Consider the following 18,489-nt stretch of genomic DNA (forward strand, 5'->3'; position numbering starts at 1 on the left):
TAGCTTTATCAATGAAACTTGAGATTACAAAACAGATCAAGTTAGTTTGACAGGATCTGTTTTCCATACAGTCATGTTAATTGGCAACAAAGAATTAAAGGAGGGTAATGTAATTATTAATTGCTTCCTATATCAACCATTCTAGTATCTTGCCAGGGACCTATCAGAGACTGTCAAGCCTATAATTAACCAGGTCGTCCCATTTATGCTTTTTAAATATTGGCAAAACATTAGTTTTCTATCAGACTTCTGGAACTCCCCAGTGTTCCAAGACTTATTGACAAAACATTAATAGTCCAGAGAGATCTTCAGCAATTCTTTTAAAACCCTTGGACACAAATTCTCTGGACCTGCCGATTTCAAAATGTCTATCTTTAGTAGCTGCTGTTTTTTCATTCCACTAGTTTCTCAGGAGAATGTAAGGATATAATCATCATATGTTGATTTTCCAAATACAGAATAGAAATATTTATTGAACGCTTCTACCTTTTCTGCAATATTATTGATAATTCTCTAACTTCCATCTAGTAATGGACCAATATCATTGTTAATTATTTTTGTTCCTAACATAATTAAGCACTTCTTATTGTCCATAACTCTGCTGGCCATAGATCTCTCCATGTTTCCCTTACCAATTGTCTACAATTCCTAGCTTCCAAAATTTATATTCATTATCATCAGCTTCCCCTTTCTCCCATCTGTGCTATATTTTTTATAGTTGCCCTCACTTCCCCTCTACACCAGGTGTGGGGGTTTTTTGTTTGTTTTAAAAAACACACACAATAGTCTTCTTCCTCGATTGTGGCTTTTTGACTGATCTCTAACTGATTCTAATCGAAGTCCTAATGGAGGAAGTGAGTGACACTCTGTGGCAATGGTGGACATTTAACTTCACTGATTAGACAGATTCCACCACTGCCCATCATTTGTGGAACTATCCACCTTCTAGTCCTATTTTACTATATCCATTTAAAATTTCTTCACATATTTAATTATCCTAGTTGTCCTCTTCAGGTCATCGTTCTTTGTTGTAACAATAGCCAGTGTCATGTTTATAAAGTTGTTGTAACTTGTATCATGACTGGGAAACCTACATATTTTTCTTTCTTCTGAAAAGCAGCACATTAGAAGGAAGATGGAAACTCACAAGGGAAACCAAATGTACCAGATGGATGAATGTCCCTGAGCTTCACATTATGCTTAAGTCAATAATAAAGCATTAATGAAGGGTAAAATTACTCCCCCATTCCCAGACGAAGTCAGAACGATCTAATTAGATACTATAGGCATACATCTCTTCAGAGCTCCAATGTAATGCTGCCTCTTATAAAGAGAGGGATGACCTTAGTATCTCTTCCCAAGTCTTCCACAAGAAAGAAAAGAAACAGAAGTTGTTTTTCTCCACCAGAATCTTTTCTCTTATGATTATTCTCCTACCCCATTCCTCTGGTGACAGTAAGTTCTTGTGTTTGTGACACCTTATATATTGAACTGTAATATCTCTTAAACAACTGGCAACCAATTCTGCCAAGAAGAGACAGAGAAAGGTATAAGCCAGTTAAAGTTTAAAAATATGCCAGAGTTTAAAACTACAGGGCTAAATTATGGGTTGAGGACCACGAGAAAGTGGGGAGTAGGTGTGAGGTGCACTTGGACACATGGTGATGGGTACCACAGAAAAACTTAGTGGAGTACTTGCTATACTTTATAAATCAGTCTCTCTTAGGTTTGTTGATAATGAGCACTACTTTAATAATGAAGCATGGAAAAAGGTGCCAGCACACAGGCGTGATGGGATCATGGCCTCACCTTGCCTATCCACAGACAAGTTTTCTCTGAACTGGTGCATAGTGGAGATACCAGGCAATAACTAGCCTTCAACCCCTGTGTTTCTGGATCCCAGGCAATGTTATTACTACTATCTCCTGTGAAGGAGATCTGGGAAGGAGGAAGAAAGGGGTTTCCTGTACCTTTGTCACTCAACCTTCAGAAGGCACTAATAAGCACACTTACTTACCTATTCTACTTCAAAGGGATGTTGGGAGGATAAAAATGAAGGTTTATAAAGTGCTTTAAAGATTAAAAGCACAATATACATGCTTAAAATTAATCATTGTTTAATTTTAGCTAACTTACCTGGTACAAAAAATTCATTAGCTGTAAACCAGTTGAATTCTAAATGGAATCCCAGATGTGCAGCCTTCAGAGTAACAAGAAAAACTAAGTAGACAACTGAAACAGTACCTACACACAAAGGAGACAATCATCCATCATCATCAGGATAAACTGTGACAGAAAATTTATTTATGCTCCATTCCACATTGGCCCCCCTCTAGTTAGTTGCCACCAGCCCAAAGAAATTGGAGTGCTAGTCGTCCTGAAGACTGCAGGACAATCCCAATTTTTAAACACTAGTTCTGTGATCCTAAATTACCTTTTTTCTTTGTAAAGAGAGAGAGCGTGTGCAAGAGAGAGCTGCTGCGCTACATCCATTTATTTAAAATTTTAAGTGAGTCTAGATCCCTCGATAGGTGCTGGATTAATAACCCAGGAAACTAATGTCCCCTATTATCCACAGCACTGGTTGAGCATGGGCAGCAGAAGAATGAGATTCCCAACCAACTTCCTCCAGCGTACCTGCAGGGACTATCACTAGTAGTGCAAAGTAGCTTCCTCCAGACCGATTTAGTTGTTGGCCTTTTAGGTGAAATAATTCACCAAGATGCCAATTAATGCAAACTGCAACTGTGAACTCTCCAGTAAGATCAGGATTGACACTAGCTGCAGTTACTTTTGGTCACTTCAGACTTATACTTCATCTGAGCTAGCGACTTAGTCATGACAGGACCCATTTTTTTTTTATATCGCTCCCAGGAGTCATACAATATCCACAAATTACGCTCCCACAGGGACACAGAGGATCACATACAAAGTCACAGATGGGTAACAATACTAAGTCTACAGTCTTAGTCTGACTACAACTGCATGAGAGTGTGTGCAGTTCTGGCCCCTGTGGTTTAAGAATAGATGGAAAGAAACCCAGAAAATTATTCAGAGACTGAAAGATAATCTGTCCATTTATTTGAATGCTATAAAATTGGGATGTACCCTGATGCTACAATGATAAGCATCAGAGAAAAGCTTATAAATATATGTAGGGGGAAGTGCAGGATTTATATGCCGTATATACTCGACCATAAGCCCGTTCGTTTATAAGCCGCCCCCCCCGCTAAGATGGATAAGTAAAAATGGAAAATTTTTATGACCCGTTCATAAGACGACTCTATAATTCAGGGGTCAGCAAACTGGCTCCCGGGCCATCAGGGTAAGCCGCAGGTGGCCGAAATGGTTTGTTTCCCTCGAGAGCAGGCACGGAGGTAAACCTAAGTAAACAAAGTGTCCTGGTACACCAGCTGCTTACCCTGACTGGCTGGGACAGTAACTGGTGGGGAAATTTTTTTGGGGGGGAGAAGAATCTGAGAGTCGGGGGGTAACCCGTGACCACCCCCCACATGACCCCATCCCTAGCCTGGGACCTCCCAAAACCACCCTCCATTTGACCCCACTCCTAGCCCGGGACCCCTACACTCTCCCCATCCCATCCCATCCCTTCCCACCCTTATCTGGGGAGGGCCAGGGGAGAAGGTCTCTGACGTGGCTGGAGCCTCTCTGGCAGGCTGGGCGGCACAGTCGCAATGTGCTCCGGTGGGCTGCGGCTGGGTGGCGTGACCACAGCCCCAGAGCTGCAGGTGCTTTGGAGGCTGGGGGCGAGAGCAGCATGGCCAGAATCTGGCCCCACCTCTTCCCTTTTGTATCTGCTGGCTATGCTGCCTCTCCTTGCTCCCTCTGCTGGGCGGAGAGGCTGCGTCCCACCTCTCCCTCTCTATACTTGTTCATAAGCCGACCCCCTTCTCTGGTGCTTCCCTTTTTTATTAAAAAAATTCAGCTTATGAATGAGTATACACGAACAGTTTAGAAAACAGGCTAGGAGGGGAAGACAGGATTTCAGTTGAAAACTATCTTCAGGGTAACAAAATAAATGCAGGGAATTATTCATTCACTGAATATAAATAACAAGTTAAGGAATGAAATAAGGAAAAAAGTTCTGAACATGAAGATCAATTTAAAGCTAACATGCTGCACAATCTCCTAGTGTTCTAAACTGGCCTAGGTTTCTATATGTCTAAAGACAAAACAACAAAAAACAAACCAAAAATACCCTGTCAACTTGCTGACTTAAATATTCAAAAATTAAAATCCACAGTAACAATTTTCTTCAGCCTTAGCTTGCAGCTCTCCTTGGGGCTTAAAAATAAAGCCAAGACTGAAAGGCAGATGCACTACACCATAAGTTATTATACATAATGCTTCATAAACCATTTCAGTTTTTAGTATTCTATATGGTATTAGTTTTGAATTGTTAAATAATTAACAATGAGATAATGGAAAATATTTTCAGGCACGAACACAAGGGAGGGTTGAGATTCTGCTGAACGCTGTTGTGCTGATATTATTTTCTATGTAGAATGCTAATAAGAACAGTGTATATTTAACCACTTCATATATACCCTAAATACAATGAAACCTATTTAAAAAGGGTTACCCAAGGGAGCAGCAATACCCAACTCCCTTGCAGAGGCTGATCATTCTCTAAAGGTCAAACAAAACAGTACTGGAAACCTTGGAGATATTTCAAAGAGTTTGCTAAAGACAAGGAGTTGGCCACCAGAGGTGGGGTCATTACTACACGTTTCACTGTATTTGCTATATATTTTACCAATAATAAACGAACAATCTAGAAATGTTATTACCTACCTAGGATGTTAAACTTGGCAAAGAAAGAGGGAGACTTAAGATTTAGAAGGGGCAGAACAACAACGATCAGATAAAATGGTACAGTTCGTGATTTGCTCCACCACTCCTCAAACAGCTCAAAACCTGTGGTGTTGTTGACAAAAGGAAACAGCCCACTTTTGTTGACCCGTTGATCCTCATTGGCAGTACCTGGACAGATGACTGAAAGAACAAATAACAGGGCTTTGTTTACACAAAAGCTATGCAATGAATCAACAAATTCAGTACTTAATCTCCAAGGAAGTAAAGTTTACCACTAGGAGCCTAGGAGCATTCAGAAGCAGGACTCTGGCAGCCTAGCTGCTGCTCCTCTGCTTGCCTCCATCCATTAGGGCCCACCACTAAGGCTACATTATGCATGGAGCTGGAGGTGTGATTCCCAGCTTGAACAGAACATATTTGTGCTACGGCACTAAAAAGAGTAGTGTAGCCCCTACAGCATGTGCAGCGGCAAGCAGTGGCACTCGTTAACTGCCCTGAGCTTAAACCCACTAGATTTCACAGGGCTGTACTTGGAGCAGTTGGCCTGTGCCACCACTGACCATGCTATCATGGCTACACTACTATTTTTAGCATACTGGCTTGATGAGAACTACCATGAGCATGTCTGTCTGAGCTGGGAATCATTCCCTCAGCTCCAAGTGCAGACATAGCCTAAGTTGTCACTGCTGGGCCATATCCAGTTCTCCCTGCACTCTCAGCTGGTACCTCCTTCACCTCAGCACTGAATGCAGAGACTTGACATAACTTAACAGCTGAATGTGAGGACAGGCAATACCAACAAGGCCTGCAGTCTCAGCTGACTGCTGCACAGGATCAACATCCAGGAGCATGGATGCAGGAAATGCATGCATAGCTGTCTGTATGCAGGAGTGTGTGCATGTAGCTGTGTTTACTCCATTGTGCATACATGTGTGCCTGTATGTCTGAGCAGCTTGCCTGTGCTGCAGTGCATGTACACATAGCAGTGTCTGCAAAGCTGCCTCTGTGCATATAAACAAATACATGGCTGAATGAATGTCTGAGTGCACAAGTGAACATATCTGGCTGTGCGTGTAAATGGGTGCATAGGTGCCTGCATTAACAGTAGTGCACACATGGTTTTGTGCACAACAAGAGAATAAATACAATCAGTGGCTGTTCTAAAACTCTTGAATTAACATAAGTTACAGTGTCATATTGTTGGTGTACCAACCACAGTCACCAAACATTAGGGAGGATGAGACTCCTAGAATAGAAGGCCCTTAAAATGTAAACATTTTAACTTATGGTGTGTACTTGGGGTTTTTTGTGGAAAAACGTAAACAGCAATTCCTGTCTTATATGCTGAAATATGACCCTGTCCTAATGTTCTCCTAGTCTCCATTTACACCTTTGTACTGCATAATGCTTTATACCCTGTTAATCTCTTCCTCCCACACTGGCAGCATGCCTGCCAGGTTACAATAACCTAAAGACAAAACTCTAGACAGTGTTTTGACTTTTCTGAAATTTAAAGAGACAGTAATTTTAATTACTGTTTTCTAATTGGTTTTCTCTCCATTGTTTCACAAACCCTTGAAAAATGCTTTTGTCACTACTGATTTGAACCCTTTCTGTTTAGCAGAGAAGTATTCAGGGCTGCCAAGTGACATTCAAGCATCTGACAGCCCTATCCTGCCTGCCTTCAGAAGCTGCAGTTGCATCTTTTGTTTGCTGGAGAAGATTGTGGCACATGGCTTCAGGCAGCCGGACAGAATGTCTGCTTCTCCTCTGACTGCACCTTCTGCTGGATCTGAATGGGGAAAGGTGTGGCAATAGTGAGAGAAAGTGCAGGAGCAACCAGGGTGGCAGCAATAGTAGTGAGTAACCTCACTGGCAGGGACAGTAGGTGACAGAGCCCCGAAGTGCCTCAGACACTTCCCAGATTGACTCCAAGACGTTCCTCCCCAGAGACACTCCAGCCACCAGTTTCCCAGAGAGACCCCAGTTCCCACCACATGCCTAGTCTGAACAGCAGAACAGGGTGTTGATTGACTCCCTCACTTCACACGAATCTGCCTCAGAGATCTCCAGGAAACTCTCATGGAGATACTGAGCAATCTGCTGCCACAGGTTCTTCAGCAGAGCTGCTTTGTTTCTTGCCCCATTAAGGGTAACTTTCCCGCACCACTCTGCCGTCACTGTGGGGTGGAACCATTGCTGCGCATATGCAAGCCACATAAGGGCCATGGCAGAAGCTGCAGTCTTGGAGAAGACCTTCCCTTGATTCCCTACTCATTCTCAGCAGCGAGATATATTCCCTAATGAACAAAGCCTGTGGAAAATGTGGGGACAGTAATGATTATAAGGCCCTCCCTCTACAGTGCTGGCTCTCCCCAAGAGTGACGTGCCCAGTGTACAGAACATTCCTGGATTTCCCCTGCCCCTGCGGTTACTCACCATTTTGGGGGTCTTAGGGCTCATGTGTGCTTGGCTGGGGTCAGCCAATTAGTGACAGGTATGTGAATAGTGGCTGTGTTTTAAAATCAGTGGTCTGCACGTTGAAACCAATCCTGCTTCTGTAAAATGTTGCATTTTGGCTTCACAGATGGGACCTTGGGAGCGCAGCCTCCCTCTTTGTTATCACCGGCTGAACAGCCGAGCAGAATTAGAAAGTGGCCACAAAGAACTAAAGAGACTTTCTATGTGAGGTCATGATGCACTCTGTGGCCAAAAAACCAAGAATTGAAGGAGTGGTGGGACAGTGAGAGGAGAATGTGAAGTGTCAGAATGAAGCCATTGAGTGGCTCTTACACGTTATGGAGCACCAAGTGGACATGCTCCAGGCGCTACTAGCACTGCAAACTGAGGAGCTCTGCGCCTGCCCTCCCCCGCAGCCGCTGTCACGAAAACCTCTCTCATGCCCCCTCCCCCACACACTGCCCACACACTCTTAACCTCCTGGCTACAATCTGTACTGGCTGCATTCCACTTTTACCCCGTACTCCCAGTGCCCACTGCACTGTACTTCAAAAGGACAAGGCTGCATATGATACCTGGACATACCCACATCTTTAACCATCCCGGGACCCCACCTCTCCCATCCCCCTCAGTGCTGATGTCCTTTTTTTGTTTGTCTTTCTCTCCTCCAGTTGTGGTTTAAATAAAATAATTGTTTTGGTTTGAAGGCAATCTTTATTCCATTAATTGAAAGCAAACAGAGCCCTGCAAAGCAACAGGCAATTTTCTTACACCTTCATAGTGCATCATCTGCACCAATCACAATCACCTCCTCGCATTACAAGCACTGCACTCCTGAGCATAGCAACTAGTAGCTTTCAGCTTCAAATTGCTGCTTCAAGGCATCCATGATCCTTATGGCCTCACACTGAGCCCCTCTAATAACCTTGGTCTCTGGTTGTTCAAATTCAGCCTCCAAGTGCTGGGCCACAGCGGCCTACCCCGAGTGAAGCTTTCACCCTTCCCTTCACAAATATTATGGAGCATACAGCACTCAGCTATAAGCATAGAAATATTGTCATCATCCAGGTCCAGCCTCTCACATAGGTAGTGCCACTGGGCATTTAAATGGCCAAAATTACACTCAGTCATTCTGTACTTGCTCAGCCTGTTGTCGAACCGCTCCTTACTGCTGTCAAAGTGCCATGTGTATGGCTTCATAAGCCACAGCATTAAGAGGTAGGCAGGGTCTCCCAGGATCCCAGTGGAAATTTCAACTTCCTCTACGGTGATCTTCTGGTCCGGGAAGAAAGTCCCTGCTTGCAGCTTCCTGAACAGGCCGAAAGAGGTGTGCATCATGCACCTTTCCGGGCCAGCCTGTGTTAATGTCCTTGAAATGCCCACAGTGATCCACAAGTGCCTGGAGAACCATTGAGAAATACCCCTTGTGATTAATGTATTTGGTGGCTAGGTGGTCTGGTGGCAGAATTGGAATAGGCACGCAATCTATTGTCCCTCTGCAAGTTAGGGAAGACCATTTGTGCAAAGCCATCCACAATGTCACACATGTTGCCCAGAGTCATGGTCTTTCGGAGCAGGATGCGATTATCAGCCCTGCACACTTTCGTCAATACACGTCAAAAGGTAGATTTTCCCCACTGGTTAGCGACTGATCGGTAGCAGTCTGGAATAGCCAGCTTCCATAGTCATCGCCATGCACTTCAACAACAGGGAAGCACTCATTCTCATGTCCTTGCACTGCAAGGCTGGGGTGAGCTCATCACACAGTGGTTTTCCTCATCCGAAAGTTCTGCAGCCTCTGCTCGTCATCCCAGACGTGCATGACTATGTGATACCACCACTCACTGCTTATTTCCCAAGCCCGACAGCAGTGTTCTACTGTGGTCAGCACCTCTGTGAATGACACAAGCAATCTCTTGTCGTAGCTACTACATGTGGTGAGACCAATATTGCACTCCTCTTGCCTTTGTAGTTTAAGGAATAACGCCACTGCCACTTGTGACATGTTGGTCAGAGAAAGCAGCATACTGGTCAACAGCGCAGGATCCATTCCTGAAGACCAAGAAGGCAGAGTGTGCAGTACACAGACCATTGGAAGATGTGGACTGAAGCACAGGGATTGCTGGGATGCAAAGCAATGCATCATGGGGCATTGTGATAGGACCTAGGATGCCCTGCGACCCCCTCTGCCTTCCCACAACTCTTAGCAGAAGTGGAAGAGATGCTCTGTCGGATAGCTGCCCAGAGTGCACTGCTGCGAACACTGATGCAAGTGCCACAAGTGTGAACATACTATTGCTCAGGCAGCTGACAGTGTGAACACACAACAGCTGTTTCCCTTCAGAGCTCTCCGAGTGGTGCTGTAACTGCTGGCATTATAACTCTACCAGTTTAGACATACCTGGAGTTAATGTGGTTTTTTAGTGTAGGGATGAGTAAAGTATTTGCAGAATACAAAAACCCATTCAAATTCAAGATAAATTTGGATTTTATGATCAAAGGCTCCCAGAGCAGGGTGGAGTGTTCCCTCAGCCTCTCCTGTCCTTACAGAAGACTCCAGGATTTCCCTCTTAACTGCTAGTGAGGGAAATACGCCCTCGAGCTTACAGAGAGTTCTTCTTCAGGTCTGAGTTTTCACCCTGAAAGTCTGAAGAAGAACTTAATGTAAGCTCAAAAGCTTGTCTCTCTGACCAACAGAAGTTGGTCCAATAAAATATATTACAGTAGAAGAGTGGTTCTCAACCTAGTTACCATTGTGGCCCACATCCAATACTGCCTGTATGGTCCATAGAATGTCGTCACATGGGCCACAGCTTTGTGCTGATTGGGCTGCACATCTCATTTGGAAGCTTAAAGTACATAATCAGGCAGCAGCAGAGACCAAAACAAAAAACAAATAAAAAACTTAAACTACTAAAAATATAAAAAGAAAGAAGAAACTTCTCTATAGTAAAGTTTCAAAGCTGTACCGTATTAACTCAATGTTCAGCTGTAAGCTTTTGAAAGAACAATCACAGTGTTCTGTTCAGAGTTACGAACAACCTCCATTCTTGAGGGGTTCGTAATTCTGAGGTTTTACTATACCTCACCCACCTGGTGTGTCTAATATCTTTGGACCAACATGGTTACAACAACGCTGCATATAATATCCCTTAGAGTTATTTTATTGTGGAACATAGTACTATTGTGCGTTTCTTACCTCTATTACTCCCATTAGTACCAGGAACAAGATCTGTTATGTTAATGTCATGAACATAATCTGAAAATAAGAAAAACAATCTTACTATGATTGCTCTACTCCTGCTGCTATCCTGTTCCTTCTTTCTGTAAATTTATGGAAATGAAATGAGAGAAGTAGAATAGAGTTTTGCAGTTTCTCACCAATTTCCAAATGAATAGTCTCAATCCCATCTAAAGATACCAGACTATTTCACTTGCAGCTTGATTGTCTAGCTCCACAACATTAAAAGCAGCTTTAGATGACATGGGTCATTTACTGGTGTGAGTTCTCATATACACATTGAACTTCTCCCATAGCTATGAGAGATTCTCCAGTGATTCTCCAGTGATTCAGGGCATTATAAAACTCATGATAAACATCATAACATTGTTTTCTTTGTATAAGATGCCTCTGAAAAACTCACACTGATTCACTGAATTAAACAAGTCTGTATTGCCAAATCTGTTGTGTGTATGTATATCAATAGACCACACACACAGAGCAAGCAGAAGATGCAACAAAAAAGTCATCCTTCTTTGTGATGATCTTTAAAGAAAGTCTAACTGGAAATCACTCAAAGAAAGGCATGCACCTGGAGAATTACTTAACTTTTAGAGAGGTTACAATTATGGTGCCCAAAATTAAATTTCTCTGGTGCTACAAAAAAAAGCTGATTTTAATAATTTGTTCCTGTGTTTCAGTACCTAGAATTTTGATTCAAACCAAATTGAAAAAAAGACAAAACAGATACTTACTGTATATAAATTTTCCTGTGTTGAACAAGAAGTTGGACATAAGTACCCAGTAAATAACCATGGCTCCAACAAGAGACACCATTGAAAATAAAAGACTGGACCATTGACCAAAAGATCCAAAATAGTACTTGCAAACATCTGGGAATTCCCAGTTTGAGGTATCTATTAAAGCTGAATAAAGACAAAAATATACAAATTTAAAAAAAAAAAAAAAAAGAGTGATTAAACATGAGAATACTCTGATTAAGAGAGATTATGCTGTTTACATAGAACTCTGACAAAGTAAAAGTCTCCTTCTACTGTTAGATAAATGCCACCAACTTAAAGTACAACACTTGTCAGGGGACAACATTCTGTTCCATAACTTGATTTCTATCACATTAGATGGTTGGTGGAGTTTGACTGAAGGAGTTCAGATGTGGTTAAAATTTGCTTAAAAAAGAAACAGGTCCCTATAAATTAAAGGAGGTAATATGACAATGGAGATGGGCCCCAAGACAAAGTCTCAATCCAGAACCCAAACTTCCCCAAAGTTCAGGGGCATCCAAATGAGGAGTTTTTGTTTGAGTTCCATATCTAATGAACAGTAAATCAAAGAAATATTCAAACACTGGCAGAAACAAACAGTAATAATAAAAATCATCCCCATTCAAGATCTCACACTTTACACAAGAACACTTTGTGTAATGTAACAGATTCTTACGTATCATTGTCCGTGATTTCACAACTCTGTAACAGCAATAAAGTGTCAAGCTGCCCATTAGCAAGATCAAACAGAGTCCAGTGGTAAATCCTGCCTGTTTAAGAGTAGAAATACATTTATATTTTTTCTCATTAACAATAGATGTTGATGCAAATGGAACAAAAGAACACTGCAAATGGTTTTCCATGCAAATATTTTTTTCGAATAAACATTCATCTTACCTGTTTTATTCCCCATGGCATACTTAGTATAGATGTGCCCATCATCGTATTCCAGATCATAAATCTGAAGAATACAGAGAATTAAGGAGCATTGTTATTTCATTCCACCTTTTTAGAAACAAACATAAAAGTTATTAAATTTCAATAGACAACTTCCAATATAATGCAATTTTGGGCTACTATACAAGAAAGTATTTAACCTACATTGTCACTACGCTGGAGTTTTTGCCATAACCATCAGTGCAACCATCGATTTTGAAAGCAGTTCCTAATGGACTATACACATAAATTTCTTCTGGAGCTGGAAGTACATGATCAGGAGCAATCTAATAGATGGATAAAACAAGATGTATTAGTTACAAAGAATCTCTGATGTTCCAGTTATACTAAGCATACTATTTACTATATGAAAAACCATGAAACTTTTAATGAAAAGTACATTTTCAAGCAGATATTTTCTATTTTTAAAGAAAATTTGATGGCTGAATTATTCTTCTGTAGAATAAAGCATTTGCTCTCATCCACATCACAATCCACCAACTACTTTATGAAAATATTTTCTCAGTGACAAGCTATACACAGAAAATGCCCTAAGTTATCAAGCTTGGATACCTAAATTTAGGTGCATAGATTTCCATGTTGACAACTTAAATATGCATTTATGAGAGTTCTGGTGACAAAATATTAAGACTGGGCCAATATTGTAAGACTCAGGATTGTTTGCATATCTTAGTCATATTTTTCACCACCTAAGAAGGCAGTTGTGACTTGTGGTTCTATGTAAATTCAAACATGCTCAGCCAGTAAAACCTAATTTAGAAGCAATTCTCAAGGTTTATGGAGGGGATGGTATAATGGGATAGCCTAATTTTGGCACTTAATTCATCTTTGACTACTAGCAGTAAATATGCCCAATGGCTTGTGATGGGATGTTAGATGGGGTGGGATCTGAGTTACTACAGAGAATTCTTTCCTGGGTGTCTGGCTGGTGAGTCTTGCCCACATGCTCAGGCTTTAGCCGATTGCCATATTTGGGGTCGGGAAGGAATTTTCCTCCAGGGCAGATTGGCAGAAGACCTGGAGTTTTTTTGCCTTCCTCTGCAGCATGGGGTATGGGTCACTTGCTGGAAGGTTCTTTGCACCTTGAAGTCTTTAAACCATGATCTGAGGACTTCAGTGGCTCAGACACAGGTTTGATACAGGAGTGGGTAGGTGAGATTGTGGCCTTCATTGTACAGAAGGTCAGACTAGATGATCATAATGGTCCCTTCTGACCTTAAAGTCTATGAACTAGGTTTGTTTTAACGGGGGTGGGGGTTCCCTTTTTGTTTTTCAGATGTAAATTGCAGAAGTCAGGCACTCACAATACCCACTACACCCTGCATTTCATGTCCATTAATTAATGGCATCTTCAACCATCTTTTCCTTACCAGTGCCCTATCTGAAGGAGAAGTGAGCTTGCTATAGTAATGAATCCGCTTATTCATTGCTGAGGCTTCATCTGTAACTCTTTGTGTGTCATTCACACTAACAATATTTGAAGGCTCTACGTGGAAGGGCCTAAAGGGAAAAGGTACAAACAAACCACCTTTATGAAACTGTTAACAGAACAGAAATAAATTAGATATTCAGAAAATGATTTTGTATCACTCAGGAATAGACTACCATCTATTAACATATTGCAAATGCTTAATGCACTGCTTTCTAATTGAAAGAAGGCAAGGCACACAACACGAATGCAGTATGTATCTCCTTATATAATCCATTTTAAAAGGGAATTGGGCCAAAGTCTGATGTGTGAGGTTGCACCTGCATAACTGAGAGCAGAATGGTGACCAGTACCTAGTTAAATATACTGGACCAAATTGCATTGTGTTACACTAGCATAAATCCAAAGCTCAATTAGGTTAACAGTTGTTCTAGCTTTATACCAGAATTTGGCCCAGTATATTTTTAAAAAGTCAATTTTTAGTTCTCATTTACCTCACTATTTCCCTTTGAATGGCATTTGATTAATCACTAGGAATATGAACATGATTCTCGGAAACAAAAAAATCCCAAGGGACAGATAATGGCCCATCCCTAAGCAGTCATGCGGCAGCATACATAGTACAGAATAATATCTCCACCTCTCCTTCCAGCATCAGACGTAGAGTTTCCACACCCAGTAGTTCCCCAAAGACAGGCATGTAGGGATTAGGTGGAGAGGGGTAGGCAGTGGGCTCAGTTCCTTCACTGGACTGCTTCTTCACTGCCCTTAATACAGGGCTAGATTTACCAGAGATAGACAGAATCTTATCCCAATTATGGTAAAGGAAAATGATAATTTCCACTTCTGAATCATAGCAATATAGAGACACAGTCTGAACGCTTTGTCAAGAACTCTTTATTTCTGTATAGGTACAGGACTTCATTGGCTTAGTAAGACATTAGACAGTCACATGAAGGTTTATTCCTCAAGGTAACAAATAATAGTTGTACTACTTGCTTGCAAACCTTACTAAAAACTTTTATTGATTCCCTTCACCTGCGCTTTTATTGGCTAAACTCATTAAGATTTACAAACAACAACATTCATATTTGTTCATTCACTTTACACACACAAGGCAAAAAAGTTATAAAAATACCTGTAATTTGGGGGGGGGTATCAACCAAAACAGCTATTACGGACAGCAAGAGCAGTAAAAACTGAGTCATGAAGAAAATTTTATTTTTCCTGCAATAAGAACCAGGTCTATTTGAATGTGTGGAGTTTGAGCCAAGACACATAAAAAAAGATGGTGGCCAGTTCCCTTCACAGCAGCTCCCAGTAACAGGATGATCTCTAAAGGGTTGCATGGTTTTCAACTCCGCCTTCATTCTGGGACACCATCTTCCCTGACCAAATTCCCATCCTCCTCCCAGCTACAAAATTAAGCATCTATATCACAGCACAAACTTGCATCAGGCGGTTAATAAAAGTCTGATCTGGAACTGCAATGCATCTCAGTCACTGGCTGCTAGAAGACACCTGAGAGATGGAACTTGCTGCCCAAGCCCTGAATGCTGAGAAAATCATTTCTGTAATACCCCCCGACTCTTAACAGCACAAGACAGAAGACAGAAATGCATGTTTTTCTCTGAGCTGATGTAAGCAGATAGGAAAAGCATGGTACTTTGTACAAGTTGCAAATAGTTTGTCCATCTGGAAGTATTAAAGGAATCATAGACTATCAGGGTTGGAAGGGACCTCAGGAGGTCACCTAGTCCAAACCCCTGCTCAAAACAGGACCAATCCCAGATAGATTTTTGCTCCGTATCCCTAAGTGGCCCCCTCAAGGATTGACTCACAACCTTGGGTTTAGCAGGCCAAAGCTCCAACCACTGAGCCATTCCCTCCATGCCCCACATTCTCTCTCCCTCTTGAAAAAAGGGTTTAATTCACTAGATCCTTTCCCACATCTCATCACTTAAAAATGGAGAAAAAAAATTAAGTACTCCCAATCAAGATTACTTTTTTCGACTGTAAAAATATGAAGGGGGAAAGTACTGGTTTTATTTTTATCTATATTTCGGTCATGGAGGTGTACCTGTATGAATTAGGATTTATTTTTTCTTAACTAAATATATTAGAACATAATCATGAAGTAAAACAGTTGCTGAATTTAGTTAAGTGTGGAAAACCAAGAGTTAACTAGTTCAACATAGGTACAGAAAGGACATTATTATGCACAAATCTCATTTCAAGGCACGCTCATTTTAGTTGAGAAGTTATTGATACTCTATACATTTTGTCTCCCTGCACTTCTAATGTAAATAACTTTCAACAACAAAAGCAAGATTTGTGAAAGTTACTCATAATAAAGGGATGAAATCTGCAGTCTTTTTTAAAATGACCTGCAGAGAAACAAATTACTCATTTCTCATTTGGGTTTTTGTCACATGCTGCTTTCCACATATGGGATATGGAGGCATGAGAGGTGTACATCTATTTATACCTTACTCAGACTGAATGCACAGTATAAAGATCCAATGAGGTCTAGCTTCTTCTGCCTCTCCCAGAATTAATACTGTTGGCACATCTCCTCTGTTGTTCCTGTGGGAAAGCTACACTAAGGAAGTGGAGTGTAAGTCTCACTTCTATGTGCTGAGAGCTGTGGCAGTCTGCCTCTTCTGGAATGGCGCTCAATAATCTTGGACCAGCTGCCATGAAAGCTCTCCCCTTCGCTATGTGGCACTAAGCTGTTGAAGGAGATCAGGTTCTGAGACAAAGCAGCTTGGGCCAATACCCAAGACCAGTGGTTCTCAAACTCTCCCCCAACCCCTGCGGGCCACTTGGAAATTGCTGAGAGTCTCCAAAAGATCGTTAAGTGCTCTGCCAACTGGTTTTTGTACTGTTAGCTAACTATTGTAAAGCACTTTGGATAAAAGTGCTATATTTAAAAAAAATAAATAAAACTTTTTTCGTTCTACAAATAAAATCAAACAACTCATTTTAATATCACTAGTCTTATCTTTCTAATGTGATTGATGTGCCCTCTCTTTCCCACCATGGCAGCCCCCAAGCTGGGGCTGTGAAGGAGGGGGCGGCCTCTCCCTCTCTCCCCCACTATGGCAGTCCTCAAGCGAGGGCTGGGAAGGCGGGGGCTGTCTCCCACACCTTGGGAGCCATCGAGCTGGGCTGGGAAGGAGGAGAGTGTCTCTCTCTCTCTCTCTCTCTCCCCTGCTAGAGGTGGGGGTGTCTCTCCCCTACCATGGCAGCCCCTGAGCTGGGGCTGGGAGGGAGGGAGGGGTCTCTTCCTCCCTCCTCTGCCACAGCAGCCACAGAGCTGAGGGTGGGAAGGAGGGCCGTCTCTCCCTGGCAGCCACAGCCCTGGAGCTGGGGAAAGTAGCCTCTTTTGCAGGTCCACTATAGCCCTGAATGTCCCAAATTCCCTCCACACCCTCTTCTCACTCCACTTCCCCCTTCCACCTACCCTCATTCCCCTGAAGGCCACCACCTCACATGTGCATCTTCTCGAGGGTCCAGGCACCTAATTAGTGGAGCCACGTCTGCATGGCTTCACTAATTAGGTGAGTGGCCCTTCATTCTCTCATGTGCTGCCACCCTGGCACGCACCTTAGAGGGAAATTATCCACAGATCACCTGAATGGAGCTCACAGACCACTGGTAATCCACGGACCACAGCTTGAGAACCTCTGCCAAAGAGCACATTACAGATGGAGAACAGAGACCATTAATTTGACCAAGTATTCTATAGAGAGCAGAGTATCAGGGAGATGTGCTTTTGGTGGTGACCACGTATAGAATAAGGAAGCTGGGCAACTCCATCAACATAAAGCTCAACAGCTCTATCAGATCACTGAGAATCCTTCACTCTCAGGAGGGAACTCACATGGGGTCAGTCAAAAAAGCAATAGGAATAAAAAGAGGCATAATGGGGGGGGGGGGAGGAAATTGGCATGACTATGAATTTTAAATTAAAGAAACAATAGTGTGGGTGATACCTAAGCACTGAAAGAGTAAATGGAGGGCCAGCAGAGTTCAATGTATCTGCTTTTTTTCAGGACAACAGTACTATTATACTCTACATTTAAATATTAATCCAGCTGACAATATTCTTCAGTTAGGGGCAGAAATTCCACCACAGGGGAACCAGTGTGTTTACCACTGAATGGTAGGTATAGACAGGATGCTGGAACCCCACACTTGAGATTTACATCTCCTGCACAACAGAACTGTTCTGTGCATGGGACACCAAGGCCAACAGCTCACTTGGGACATGCAATGGGAGGAGACTATGAGATTTGCTATTACATTTACCCACTAGCTATTCTTTCCAATGCACGATAGCACAGTAAACGTGGAGCTACTGCAGCTCCACTGCCAGGGAACCGAATTGCTTCCTCCCCAGCTTCCTTAGTAATATTATGTACTTGGTCCATGGTTAATGCAAGGAACCCTTGATACTAATCAGACATGTTAGTTTTCATTGTCTTTATTTCCAAATATCACATCTTGGACAATACAAAGGACTGGGAAATTTCTTATTTATATATACATAAAACAATAAAAATTAAAAGAAAGAGAGAGAGGCTTCAGTACCACTGGTCAGGAGAATTCAGTGGTTGAGCTATATGCATTTTGTGACTAACGTTTATAAGGATCACAGGACAACTGAGGCACATATTAAAAATTCAGTCCTTCATTCATATTTTTATTGAGACCTACTATATCTCAGGGTTTTACCTTGCCATTTCAGAAATACATCTCTTCTTTCTTTTATAATCATAATCTCAGATACTATGATAGTC

General features: G+C 42.0%; 1 protein-coding gene across 13 annotated transcripts in view; it reads right to left on the minus strand.

Annotated features, from left to right (window-relative positions):
- Positions 1–18,489, minus strand: part of SLC38A9 (solute carrier family 38 member 9) — a 76,309-nt gene that overhangs the window by 38,963 nt on the left and 18,857 nt on the right. For 11 of the 13 annotated variants that reach the window (XM_050946981.1, XM_050946974.1, XM_050946973.1 and 8 more), the window contains 8 exons: positions 13,626–13,755; positions 12,400–12,521; positions 12,196–12,259; positions 11,975–12,068; positions 11,272–11,442; positions 10,496–10,555; positions 4,816–5,016; positions 2,137–2,244 (listed from right to left, as the gene is read on the minus strand). In XM_050946981.1, the coding sequence (XP_050802938.1) occupies positions 2,137–2,244; positions 4,816–5,016; positions 10,496–10,555; positions 11,272–11,442; positions 11,975–12,068; positions 12,196–12,259; positions 12,400–12,521; positions 13,626–13,682 (877 nt within the window). In that variant the 5' untranslated portion in view covers positions 13,683–13,755. The remainder of the gene's footprint in view (positions 1–2,136; positions 2,245–4,815; positions 5,017–10,495; positions 10,556–11,271; positions 11,443–11,974; positions 12,069–12,195; positions 12,260–12,399; positions 12,522–13,625; positions 13,756–18,489) is intronic. The other 2 variants (XM_050946983.1, XM_050946982.1) reach the window with 1 other exon arrangement.

This window comes from Gopherus flavomarginatus, chromosome 3 (assembly GCF_025201925.1).
Source record: "Gopherus flavomarginatus isolate rGopFla2 chromosome 3, rGopFla2.mat.asm, whole genome shotgun sequence".
Classification (NCBI taxonomy): Eukaryota; Metazoa; Chordata; order Testudines; family Testudinidae; genus Gopherus; species Gopherus flavomarginatus.